The 14025-nt window shown below is 39.5% G+C and overlaps 2 protein-coding genes across 4 annotated transcripts in view; both read right to left on the reverse strand.

Annotated features, from left to right (window-relative positions):
- LOC127988462 (uncharacterized) overlaps positions 1–14025 on the reverse strand; it is a 523986-nt gene that overhangs the window by 66509 nt on the left and 443452 nt on the right. The gene's annotated exons all lie outside the window — the stretch shown is intronic.
- LOC127988492 (uncharacterized) lies at positions 2181–4749 on the reverse strand. 2 transcript variants are annotated; one of them, XM_052591277.1, is made up of 6 exons: positions 4137–4749; positions 3837–3935; positions 3335–3706; positions 3083–3184; positions 2405–2637; positions 2181–2246 (listed from the first exon to the last, which is right to left on the reverse strand). In XM_052591277.1, the coding sequence occupies exons 1-6, from the start codon at positions 4384–4386 to the stop codon at positions 2226–2228; spliced, it is 1077 nt and encodes a 358-aa protein (XP_052447237.1). In that variant the 5' UTR covers positions 4387–4749; the 3' UTR covers positions 2181–2225. The 2 variants fall into 2 exon arrangements, with proteins under 2 accessions (XP_052447237.1, XP_052447236.1); XM_052591276.1 differs by having other exon boundaries at positions 2181–2249.

Genomic DNA, 14025 nt, shown 5'->3' on the forward strand with positions numbered 1-14025 from the left:
AGTCATCATGAGTTATAAGCAGAAAAATCATAAGATCATCTGTTACTACAAGGTTTGACTCAGTAATGCATACATGTTTGTTGCAAAAACAATATTGCAATTGCTTTGAATCAAATTGGTTTGAATTAGTAAAAGGGTCAAGACACTACTTAAAGCAAACCTTGACCACAATTATGGTGGTATAGTGTTTTTTTCTTTTACTTTTTTTCAGTTGAAGGCTGTGGCTAAATTCAGTTGTAGTTCTTGTGTTTCTCTTTACTTCAGTGATGTTGATTGTTAACAGCAGATGTTCATCACTAATGCACAATCATCATTTAATTAGTCACTTAATTATCTCTTTAGCTTTAACCCTTTGAGGACTTGAATATGACTTGAAGACTTGCTTGTGACTTGAAAGTCCCACCTCTGATAGACAGAGCCATAGATCGCTGACAAGCCACGCCATATCGCGTTCATATCGAAGGCGATTCATCTGCGATAATGAACACGATATGGCGTGGCTTGTCAGTGATCTACGGCTCTGTCTATTAAATGCCACTCCAATTATAAGCAGGTGATGGAGATTTTAGCGGTGATCACGGAAGCAGCTTTACTGATTAGATGCGCATGATCATATCGCTCGATATATCGCCCAGCCCTAATTGCAACACATCTGCTATAGTCACTAATATTAAATTAAAACTGATCAAAATCAGTCAATCAGATTGTTACATTAAGACATTTTAAATATCAGCCAGTAACCAACATTATCGAATGACATCTTTTTCTCAATGTTTTTGCTGTAACAGATTTAATTACAGCAACTTAATGAACGCTAACACTGAAAAGAGTCATACTTCCTAAGTACTGATCAGCATAATGGTGACATCAAACTAAACTATAATTTTCAATAAACCATCAACATCTCTGTTAATCTCAATAAGAACTTTTTTACATTTATGACAGAAATAAATCTTGTTTATAATAAGTGAAGATTGTCATGTTTTTGGAGTAATTACGCTAGAGTTTGACACCAAACAGAGGTTGGGTTTTCACTTTCAACTAGGGCTGCACGATTAATCGCATGCGATTGTCATGCGTGTCTTTGTCAGTAAAGCCGGTTCTGTGATTAACAGTAAATGTCCACCACCTGGTTTCAAATGGAGCGGCACTTCCCAGCTAGAATTTTCTTTGTTCTAAAATGTTCTAAGAACATTCCCATGGATTGTTCTAACAATGTTTTTAGCGGGTAGTAGGGATGTCCCGGTACTAGTACCGGTACCGAACGGTTCCTGGGCAAATTCCAAATGGAAGTGATCATCCCTATCCCCTTGGAGCGGGGACTTTGGAGTGAGTAGGGCATGTGCGTGCCATTAAGTAGTCGTTAGGAATGCACTTTGCTAAAGGAGCAACATAATTTCCTCATTATCTTCAGCTGAGATGTTCCCGTGACAGCGCAGCATGTGACCGTCAGTAGATGTCGCTGTTTTACTGTTATAAATGTGTTTATGGTTGAGGTATGGACATAGTCCACGAATCTTGCGACGTCATCATCATTCGCGATGAACACGCCATCAAAGATGGCTTTTTCCTCCGATCTAAATAAAAGAGATACATGTTAAGTTTAAATATTCATATGATTTTCAATTCACAGCAGTTAGTTTCAAAGTAATGGACCATCCATGCACACACAGTACCTAGCTGCACTCTTGAATCTGTAGTGCTTACGGTTTCCATCAACGGATACTGCAAGCATGTCTGGGCTGCATGCTGGGCAGTTAAAGTGGTCCTCCTGGCATAATTTGTCCACTTCGAATCGGACAGCTTCCCACTCCAAGAAGCTTTTCCGGAAGCTGTCAGCTGTGATGTTTCCATTCTGTTTCAAAGAAGAGTTCAGTAAAAGAGAACAAAGGAGAACAGTAAAACGGATCAAATACATTTTGGAATGTTTGTACTACATATCAAAGGAAATAAACAATGTGTAGACTTCACTCATACACTATACACTGATGTATTTGGGGGACCTGGCCATTAAAAATACAGGATATTGTTTGACATTCAGTCTAAATCTATACACAAAGAGAGCAACAACAGCTTCCATATTGTTCCATATAGCCTGTGCTATGTTTGGGCCATTAATCCAAGGGAACACTTCTGGGATCAGGAAATAAAATTGAGGAGATGTCAAAGTCTGTAGCCAATGGAGTTGAAGTTGAGATCTTCAGAATGACCTGGGTTTTTTTTTTTCAGAAATGTCTCAGTGCAAACTGCTGATAAGAGAACATGAGTTTATGGTTGTTTATAAAGGGTCTAAATTTAACAATTTGTTTCCTAAACAGTGTAAATGTTCATGTGTACTATCATCACCATAATGCCCTCATAGTATAATTTATGGATTTACGCAATTATTACCACAAATACTTACACGGCCAAAGCGAACAGTGCGTTGATCCAGCATTCTAAGAAATGCTTGGCTAGATATCCCTGGTGCTGCCATCTTCAGCTCTTCAAAAGAAAAAAGGACATCTGTTGCATACACAGTTGAATAGTGAGAAGTGGCCGGCCAGTAGTCATTACGGATCAGGTCATCCACTCCAGGACTCCAAGTGGCTTCACATGCTTTGCATCTAATCTGAGGCAATCTGAGATCATATCGCCCTGGAAAAAGGAAATATATACACAACGTTAAGTCTGACAGACCAAAGTGTGTCATTCTGACAACTGATATGGGAACCTGTGACTAAGGTGAATCAGGAGGACACTTCTACAAACATTTTGTAAGGCACTCTATTGGAAGTCATACTTTTGTCAGGCAAATTAACTATCCCCATTCAAACAAAGGTTAATTGTTTTCCATCACATACTTGGGCCCATCCAATCTAAATGAACACACAACCTATTGACACCTCTAGATTTGCAGCCATGATAAAGAAAATTTCTTGCACAATGTAACATGTATGAATTTAACATATTCATGATCCGTATATGTGCATAATTGTGATGAGGGAGTATACAAGGTGTGATCAGCAAATAGCTGTGGGTGAAATTCTGCAGACACTTCTACACAAGTGACCCCCACCCAAACCTAGTAAGTTCTTCTTACCATTCATTGTAACCACAACTATGGACTGTCCTGCGATGACACTGGACGATACTCGTTGACAACCGCATATTGTCTCTGGCATCTCCAAAGGTACAAGACGCTCTTGAAAAAAAAAAAAACACATGGATAAGCATTAAAGAATAACATTTATTTACTGGCAACTATTTTAAACAAGATGTACTTGACGGCTTCTTCGACCTATCAGTTTTTCAGTCAAGTCTAAGAATGTGACTTTTAAGAACTACAACTTACCACACTGGGTTAGAACCCTCTCCACAACACAAGTTGTGGGAGGCAATGGATTAAAGAATGCATGGGTCATCGAATCCCTGTTGTGGAACACGTGACCTCGGTGGACCCTGACATCACACTGGCCACAGAGGAATGGGTGTGGTCGGCAGTCACAACAACGGATAACGGCTGGACCATTTCCACAATGTTGGCAGATCCGTTTTGCCACATGTTGTCGAGCCACCATGGTGTTGACCAGTCGGGGTCTCTCTTTCTCCCACCACCCTGATATGAGGCTCTTTCGGGTCAACCAGTCTGTTGAGGCTTGAAGTGCCGTTTCATCCTCATGTATGTCCTCAAACAATGAGCTTTTAAGCTCTTGAAGGAAGGACTCTGTTAAAACAAGGCAAAATATTTAAAAACAGTAGTTTATTATAATAAAAGAGAATAGCATTGAACAATGGCCAATTTATAATAAATGAACATACTGTTTGAACCAGTGAAGTCAAAATAAATAACACACCTGCAGTAATGGAAAGAAAGTCACTGGTCATTTCCGCACTGGTTTCCGGAGCCCTGATATGAGAGACACCAGTCTTTCGACTCTGGCTGTGACTGGGACCTGATGTAGCAACATTTTTTTTTACTTTTTACACTCAATGACACAAACTTTACCTGATGCTAGACGCAGGTACGTAATAATAACCTCAGATATGTTCTAATTCAGACCCATGACTTGATCATGTTGTATACCATTCCAAGATGCAAAACTAGATCTGCAGTCTACATATTAATTAACATTAATGTAATAAAAAAATTGTACCTGCTTGTTTCCGGGATGATCTGGGCCTGCTGTAAATAATGTTTCCATCACTGTCCCTCTTAATCCACCTAACATCTTGCTTGCTGTTTGATGGCTGGCTGGTGGATGGATTACGGGTGGAAGGCTGACTGGTGGATGGTTCTGCTTCCTGGTGCATGCTAATGAGCTGTTGGAGGTGAGCTTGATGTTCAGCCTGATCGACAAGGTCACTCATCTCATTTAGGAGACAGTCCATCTCAGGATCAGACATGGCACAAAAGATAAACACACTATAAACACACGGACAAAAAAAAAGACAAAACAAACAAACAAAAACCACACTCAGAGGAATGGGGGGGGGGGAGACAGTAAGACAGCAAGAGAGAGAAAACAATACAACAGTAAAGAGAGTAACAAGATACAAGACAAATGTGGCTCTTAAAAGTGCCTTTTTAATGTAATGAGGTGCTGTTTTTTTTTTAAAGGTGAGGGATTAAGGAACCTGCAGAGAAAGAGAAGAACAAATAAAAAAATAATAGATCACCAAACTACATATTATAATATGAATAACTAACGTTACTAGGCTAAGATGTAAAGTAAATGCTGCTCTGGTTGATAAGTTACATGCAATCACAATATCATAAAAAAAATGAATGATTTTAAAAAGAAGTCATTGTGTGACTACATATCAGAGGTGGAGAGTCCAGGGGTCAGAAAGTAAAAGTCCTGCCACATTTTTGCTCCACCCATGAACTCAGCAGCTGATTTCACCAGAGGAGGAAACAAGTCATTCCTTCCAAGTCACAAACTAGTCTCAACTCAAATCCCAAGTCCTCAAAGAGTTAAAGTCAATGAGATAATTAAGAGACTAATTAAATGATGATTGTGCATTGGTGATGAACACCTGCTGTTATTGTGCGTTACAGAGGATCAGATGCTGATGTTTTATTGGTTAAAATTATGCCACCATCATGGAGATCAGTGTTTGCTTCAGTGTTGCAATACACAGGGTCCTGACAATTTATGTCATTTTATTTTTATCTGATCTTTTTAAACTACATTGTTTTAGAATCACTTCAAACCTTAGGATGCTTAGACATACAGAGACCTTAAGAATTAGTGTAAGAATCTCAACAATGGTGACATGCTTCATGCCGCAATGCATTCTGGGTGTTATGGATGAGTTTTGCATGATGTACCCAGAATACATTGCAGCATAAAGCATGTCACCATTGTTGAGATTCATACACTGAATACACAAAATTTTTGAAATTATCTGCTTTAAATTCAACTGGGTGTCAGGCTGTTGACCATTGAGTCACTTTAATAAATAATACTTAACTAACACCACACAGTAGCTTGGGTGAAAACAAGTAATCAGACATATCAATCATCAGCAAGCAAACAGCACCATTGAACCACATATTCGTTTGCTGTTTTAGCCACAATAAAGATGACAGCAGCTAAAAAACAACACCGACAAGTCAAGTGTCAAATTGCACAACTAAAGCCAACACTTACCAGCATTATGGTGACATCAAACCAAGCTATTACTTTTAAACAGACACATCCACATCTAAACATCCACTTAAATCTTTTTTTTGATCAAGGTCTCTTTTATTTTCAAAGATAACAAACAAAAGATAAACAATATTCACATGAAATAGTCAAGTCTAGTTCCTGTAAATACAAACAACCCAAACAGCTCCCCAATGCCCGCCACCCACATGTACTGGACCCCAACAAATTACCATGCAACCAGACATACTCAGATATGAGTCTGCAGATTCATACATATATTATTAAAATATCTAAATAAAATAAAATGACATCATCCATAAAAAAAAAAAAAAAAAAAAAAAATATATATATATATATATATATATATATATACATACACATATGCATTGCACACACAATTGGGTTACATAGACATGTTGATAGCTGCCATGCCTTCTACAAAGGAGATAAAAGGCTGCCAGATTGTATAGAATTTTCTAGTGGACCCTCTTACAGTGTATCTAATTTTTTCTAAGTGAACATAACTCATAACCTCCCTAATCCATTGGCCATATGTTGGGGGGAAAGCATCTTTCCATTTGAAAAGAATAAGCCTTCTAGCCAACAAAGAGCAGAAGGCCATCATATTTAGGTGGCGCCCAGAAAAGGTGGCATCTACCGGAGCCACACCAAACAATGAAATCAAAGGAGATGGTTGTATTGTTCTTCCACATATTTCAGAGAATGCCTCAAAGATGGACTGCCAAAAATTATGCAGCTTAGGGCACAACCAAAACATGTGTAATAGTGTGGCAGGAGCCTGTCTGCACCGATCACACGTAGGATCAATACTCGTTTTAATTCTAGACAATCTATCTTTGGTCCAGTGAAGACGGTGCACTATTTTAAATTGAACCACAGCATGTCTGAGGCATATAGAGGAAGAATAAATGCGCTGTATAATTTTTTGCCAGGTTTCTTCTGAAATCGTTTCATTTAGGTCTGTTTCCCATTTAATTCTAAGGCAATCAAGACTATTCAAGTTATACGTATTGAGCAATGTATAAATTCTGCCTATTACTTGTTTTATGTTAACTTTACATTTTAAAATTGTTTCAAGCAGAGATTCAGAAGGCCTCAAAGGAAAACAGTCAGAGTTAGAGGCCACGAAACCTCTAAGCTGCAGATACCTGAAGAAATGCGATTTATGGAGACCATACTTCTGTTGCAATTGTATAAAGCTGGCAAAACTATTCCTAATGTAGAGGTCAGATAATGTACCTATCCCATTTCCTGCCCAAACACTAAAAGCTTCATCCATCATTGATGGGACAAACATATGATTCTTTATCAATGGTGCTTCAAGTGAGAGATCAGTGAGATTAAAGGTCCTTCTAAACTGATTCCATGTTTTAACTGAATGGATAACCACTGGATTCTTGGTGAAGGCTGAGATAGGCTGTTTTAAAGGTAGTTTGGAACATAATAAAGCTGCTGGGGAGGTAGATCCAATGGTTGCCCTCTCTAGCGCCATCCAATCAGTACTATTGACATCCGTGAAATCATTTCTCAACCAATACAGCAGTGCTCTTATATTAGCAGCCCAATGATAATACATAAAATTTGGAAGTGCCATACCACCCATTGCACGGGGCCTCTGTAATATATTTTTATTAATCCTGGGCTGCCTTTTATGCCATATAAAGGATGTAATCTGACTGTTTAAACTGGAAAAAAAAGATTTTGTTAGATAAAGAGGAAGACATTGAAACAAATATAAAAACTTAGGGAGAATATTCATCTTAATCGTATTGATCCTCCCTCCTAAGGAAAGAGGCAGAGGGTCCCAACGCTCAAGGTCTTGTTTAAGGCTGCTTAAGAGGGGATGATAATTAGCCTTAAAAAGATCCTTGTGGTTATGTGTGACCCATATACCTAAATATTTAATTTTTTTAGGACTAAATTTAAAAGGGATTGACCCAAGATATGATCTATCTACAGAAGAAATAGGCATAAGTTCACTTTTCTGAAAGTTGACTTTATAGCCAGATATTTTTCCGAACTTTGTGAGTAGACTCGATAATTCAGGAAGACTGGAGAGGGGATCCGATATGAATAATAACATGTCATCTGCATAAAGTGACACTTTATGCTCTGAACCCGCCCGGTGTATCCCCTTGATGGTGGGGCACTGCTTCAGGGCTAATGCTAGTGGCTCAAGTGCAACGGCAAACAAAAGTGGTGAAAGAGGACACCCCTGCCTTGTGCCCCGCTTCAGTTCAAAGTAGGTGGATAAGTTATTATTGGTGCGAATTGCAGCCACTGGGAGCGTGTATAGGAGTCTGATCCAGGAGATGAATTTAGGGCCAAAATGAAACGCTTCTAAAGTCTTGAAAAGATAGTCCCACTCCACCCTATCGAACGCTTTTTCAGCGTCGAGGGATAACACCACTTCAATATTGCCAGGATCATGTGGAGTGGGACAATATAGGATATTAAATAGACGCCTGATATTGAAAAATGAATAACGATTTTTTATAAATCCTGTCTGATCAGACGAAATAATAGAGGGGATAATATTTTCAAGACGACGCGCCAAAATCTTGGCCAGAATCTTTGCATCTGTATTCAGCAATGAAATAGGGCGGTACGAACCGCAATTGAGGGGATTTTTATCCTTTTTAATTAATAGAGAAATTACTGCTTGACGCGTGGTTGGGGGCAAAGAGTTGTTGGCTAAAGATTCTTGATATACTAACAATAACAGAGGAGATAACTCCTCAGAAAACTTTTTGAAAAATTCGGTTGAGAAGCCATCTGGCCCTGGAGATTTGCCACTTTGCAAGGCACCGATTGCTGACACTATCTCCTTAACTGAGAGATCCCTTTCTAGTTCAGCTGAGAATTCTACACTCACAGAAGGCATCTTTAGGAATCTAAAAAAGTCTTCTAGGAGAACAGGATTGTTGGGTCCATCTGAAGTATATAATAATTGGTAGAATTTTCTGAAACAGGAATTTATCTTCTCATTATCAGTGCATTTTAGACCACATTCATCATTAATTTCAGGAATTGTTTGATTAGCAGTTCTTTGGCGCAACTGGTGAGCAAGTGCTCGGCCGGACTTTTCCCCATGTTCATAATGACCATGTCTTGACTTGGAAATAAGGTATTCAGCATGTCTGGTAGACAGGAGATCAAACTCTGTCTGTAATGACAAGCGTTTCTTAATTACATCTGCTGAAGGGGTATAACCATGCAGTCTGTCTAACTCTAATATCTCATCTGATAATTTTTTAATACGTTCAGTGTTGGCCCTTCTTTTATTTGCACAGTATGAAATAATTTGACCCCTTAAATACGCCTTTAGCGACTCCCATACAGTAGATGACGACATCCCTGGGGTTTGGTTGATGTCGAGAAACACTTTAATTTCAGATGATATGAATTTAGTGAATTCATCTTCTGACAGAAGCAGAGGATTGAACCGCCATGCACGATATGTAGATTGTGTATCAGGAATGTACATTTTCATGATTAAGGGACCATGATCCGAGATGACCATAGCCCCGTAATCACACTCTTTCGTGAGATGCAGAACACCTTTATCCAGGAAGAAGTAATCAATACGTGAATACGTCTTATGCACCGGGGAAAAGTATGAGTACGCCCTAGAGGTGGGGTTGCGAAACCGCCACACATCCGCTACACCATAGGTCTTCAGGAAGAGCTGAATAGTGTGAGCTGACTTCGTCAGGGATGTCCTCTTAGAAATACTCCTATCTAAAAGAGGAGAAAGTACACAGTTAATGTCACCACCGAGGATAAGATGATGTGATGATAGGTCTGGTAAATGAGAAAAAAAATTTGTGAAGAATGTAGAGTCATCCCAGTTCGGGGCATATATACAGGCTAAAATAACTGGGAGCGAGTATAATTTTCCTACCACAATGACATATCGCCCTGCGGAGTCAGATTGCACATGAGATGCCGTGAACTGTACTTTTTTACTTATCATAATAGCAACACCTCTAGCCTTTGAGCAAAAATTTGATTGATACACCTGGCCCGCCCATCCCCTAACCAAGCGAGAGCTATCACAAGCACGTATATGGGTCTCTTGTAAGAATGCAATATCTGTACTGAGCTGTTTTAAGTGCGAGAATACTTTTTTCAATTTCACTGGATGATTAAGTGATTTGACATTCCAGCTTATGAAGTTAACAGGGCAACCATCATAACCTCTTGTATTATTTATATTGGCCATATTGTGTATACAGAGAGGTAAGCACCATATATGAAACCCAAAGACACAAGAACATAAAAAACAAACGTACACAAAAATAAAATAAAAGTCTGGCAAAATAGCACCAGTTTGTAGATTGGTCCAGTAGTCCCGCCCTCCCCCCTCCCCTCCTCATCACCCAAATGAACAAGGTGATCACAACAACCCTCAGAAAAAAATCCACACATTAAGTGCTTGTGGTTGGGAACGCTAAAGCCAAGCGCTCGGGCTCCCGTCGAGCCTCCAACAAAAATAAAATAGAGATGGTAAAGTGTAGAGTAAAACAATTCAGTAATATGTTCGGTAAACCTATATATAAAATATATTTATCACACTGCGAATCAAGACTAAACTGCGTTAGCTTCCTTAAATAACATTAAATCAGGTGTAATGACTCTCTACAGAAAGCCATCTATGACTGACATAAGTGACCTAAAAAAAAAAATGTTCAGGAACAGAGGCAACATGCCTTTCATTTTAGCTTGGGCTAAACCAAGCTGATCCAAAAAAGATAGTTTGTCAGTCTACGGGCACATTGTTCAAGGTGGTCAACATTGGGACAGTATACAGAGAAAAGTAAACATTGTGTTGTGAACTTGTACCTCATGACATCTGGCATAGTAATATACAAGTTTACCATACCCACAGAACGTCAGAGGTATTATGCTCAGTTGAATATATCAGTCTCATGAACATTCTGCGGCCTCCGTGGAAGGGAGAATATTCTTCTTGACATAAGTCATAGCCTTGTCCGGATCAGTAAACTCCCTGTCCTCCCCTTTGTAGGTGACCCGAAAACGCGCTGGAAACAAAATCCCGTACCGGACCCCCTGTCTGTCGCGAAGCAGTTTCCTCACCTCTGTGAATGCAGCCCGAGCTTTAGCCACAGTTGCCGTGTAGTAGTCCGGGAAGATGGTAATTGGTTCCCCGTTGAAACGGAGCGGACCCCGGGTGCGAGCGCATCGTAGTATCTGGACACAATCTTGGTAATAATGAAGCTTAGCAACGATGGCTCGAGGTTTTCCGCCCGGCTTCTTCGGCCCTAAGCTCCGGTGCGAGCGGTCGATTAACGGCTCTTTATCCAACTGTAGCACTTCAGATAGCAACTTTGATACAGAGGTTGTAGTGCTGGAGTCAGGAGTTTCGGGTACACCAATGATTCTTATGTTACATCTCCTCATACGCCCTTCCATATCCTCACACTTCGATTTCAGTTCTGCCATTTCTGCCTTCATCTCGCTCACAGAATTTTGTAAAGCAGCCACTTCATCTGACCAAGCTGATAGCCCCCCCTCTACCTCCTTGATGCTAACTTTCACCTGGTCGATCTCAGACTTCAGCGCCGCGGTGTTATTTATTATCTCCGTTTTCACCTCCTTCAGCTCATTCTTAAGCATTTCGAAGTCGTCAGCGAGAGCATTTTTCAACTCCGACTTTATCACCGCTGAAATGTCCGCTTTCAGAGAGAGAAGGATTTCTGATTTCAATACTTCTACGTCCATCTCACGCGGCGCAGGTGAGGGCGGGGTCACTTTAGCTGGGCTCTTGGCAGCACTCTGGTCCGAGGAGGTATTGGGCCTTGTTTTGGAGGTTTCAGTATACTTAAATTTCTTCAGCCTCGTGTCCATCAGGGCCCTGTCGTGGACTTGTTCCACTATCCGATGGAGTTCAGTAATAGTTCACTGTTTTACGGAAAGGAATACACCTTACGTTTTGGTTAAAATAGAGGTTCAACGGGAGCTCGCGTCAAACACAGCCTCACTCCATTGCGGCCAAGCCACGCCCCCCCAACATCCACTTAAATCTTAATTAGAATGTTATGGAATAATGTTCTAATAATGTTATTGATAAACATTTGTAGAATGTTTTTAGAGAACGTTATGCTATCTTTTGAGAGAACGTTCTGGGAACAAAAATAAAACTACCCGCTAAAAACATTGTTAGAACAATCCATGGGAATGTTCTTAGAACATTTTAGAACAAAGAAAATTCTAGCTGGGAAGTGCCGCTCCATTTGAAACCAGGTGGTGGACATTTACTGCTAATCACAGAACCGGCTTTACTGACAAAGACACACATGACAATCGCATGCGATTAATCGTGCAGCCCTAATATATATATATATATATATATATATATATATATATATATATATATATATATATATATATATATTCCAGCTGAATATGTTAAATAAATGTTTCTTATTTATCTCTCTGTCTCTCGCTCTCTTTCTCTAGAGTTGAAGCCTACAGCCATTCTATCCATGCAGCAACTGATGGAAAAGGGGTTCACTTTGGTGCTGTTGTGATGTTGTCGCAAAAATGACATCTATATATATATATATATATATATACAGCACAGACCAAAAGTTTGGACACACCTTCTCATTCAAATAGTTTTCTTTATTTTCATGACTATGAAAATTGTAGAGTCACATTGAAGGCATCAAAACTATGAATTAACACATGTGGAATTATATACATAACAAAAAAGTGTGAAACAACTGAGAATATGTCATATTGTAGGTTCTTCAAAGTAGCCATCTTTTGCTTTTATTACTGCTTTGCACACTCTTGTCATTCTCTTGATGAGCTTCAAGAGGTAGTCACCTGAAATGGTCTTCCAACAGTCTTGAAGGAGTTCTCCCAAAAGATGCTTAGCACTAGTTGGCCCTTTTGCCTTCTGTCTGCGGTCCAGCTCACCCCTAAACCATCTGGATTGGGTTCAGGTCCGGTGACTGTGGAGGCCAGGTCATCTGGAGCAGCACCCCATCACTCGCCTTCTTGGTCAAATAGCCCTTGATGCCTTTAGTGCGACTCTACAATTTTCATAGTCATGAAAATAAAGAAAACCCTTTGAATGAGAAGGTGTGTCCAAACTTTTGGTCTGTACTATATATATATGTACACGTATGTATATAAATAAACATTTTTGAATCATTCTTGTGTCTGGTCTTGCCTCTGAACAAGTTTTAAAATATTGGCAGTAATTTAGTGACTCGATACGCTGATTCCAACTTTAACTTACCTGATAATGAGCTAATTCACCTTAAGGAGGTTAATCAATATACTGTATAATTCAAGAGACTAAAACTTTTAAGGTTCTTAATTTTTTACAATTGTTTTAAAATTGATTTACATCAATTTTACAAAATTGATATTTCATTTATATTTTGTTCAAATTCATGTTTAAATTTAAAATTGTGACTCAAAGCACACTTAGTAATTAACCTCTGCTGCATTTTGAATCAAAAATCACTTTTAAAAACAAATACAACTGAGATTAATTAATATATTGACGCTATATACAAAGTAACGTGACTGCAAACTATAAATAGATTTAAAGGGCACAGAGTGATTTTGTTGAAATCTTGTGAGCGTTTCATTTACTTGGATTTAATTAATTGAAATGAAAACTCAAAAAACATCAGACAACTTGCAAAATAAATGCTGGACAAAATTAATCAAAGATGTGTTGAGAAAATTATTTATTGAAACAGTGCAAACTGTAGCTTACAAGCCTTTGAAAAGTAAATAAATAAATAAAGTAAATAAAGTGCAAGATTGCAATTAGCAATTAAAGTGTAGTTAGCAAGTAAAATGGAGTTAAAGTGCAAGTGGGCCGTGATGGTGACATATGCTTCAGTTGCGCGCGAGGTCCAGCCGTCGCACGTCAGGGCAACTCCCTCCACGCTGGCCAGGGAAGCTTTAACGTGTGCCCTTGTCTGAGAGTACAGCCCGGGAATGCAAACCTTGGTGAGGTGTTCGCGGGTTGGAATAGGATAGCGGGGCTCCATCGCGTTCACCATGCGCCTAAAGCCTGGGTTTTCCACCACTGAATACGGTCTCAAATCCTGACAAATAAAGTAGGCAATGGACTCTGTAATTTTCTGCGACCGTGGTGAAGCAGATGGAAACTTGTGGGAACAACCGCCATCAATGTCCAGCGTAGTCTGTTTTGGGTCACGCGGCCGATGCTGCTTTGGGTCCTCCGTAAGCTTAAACTTTTCCAGGTGGTGACGTTTTAGGTGCGATCGTAAATTTGTGGTATTGCCGGAATATTTTACACTAGTGCCACATAGCTTACAAACCGCGACGCTTTTATCCAAGTCGTTGCTTTCCT

The sequence above is a fragment of the Carassius gibelio genome, chromosome B22 (assembly GCF_023724105.1).
Source record: "Carassius gibelio isolate Cgi1373 ecotype wild population from Czech Republic chromosome B22, carGib1.2-hapl.c, whole genome shotgun sequence".
In the NCBI taxonomy this organism is placed as follows: domain Eukaryota; kingdom Metazoa; phylum Chordata; class Actinopteri; order Cypriniformes; family Cyprinidae; genus Carassius; species Carassius gibelio.

Bases quoted from the DNA above. Each gene is read 5' to 3' on its own strand.
- LOC127988492 (XM_052591276.1), bottom strand. From the start codon at position 4,386: ATGTCTGATCCTGAGATGGACTGTCTCCTAAATGAGATGAGTGACCTT. The intron at 3,185-3,334 runs GTAAGTTGTAGT...TTTTTTTTCAAG, and splicing joins GAGGGTTCTAACCCAGTGTG to AGCGTCTTGTACCTTTGGAG. The intron at 2,638-3,082 runs GTAAGAAGAACT...TCCTTTTTCCAG, and splicing joins AGTTGTGGTTACAATGAATG to GGCGATATGATCTCAGATTG.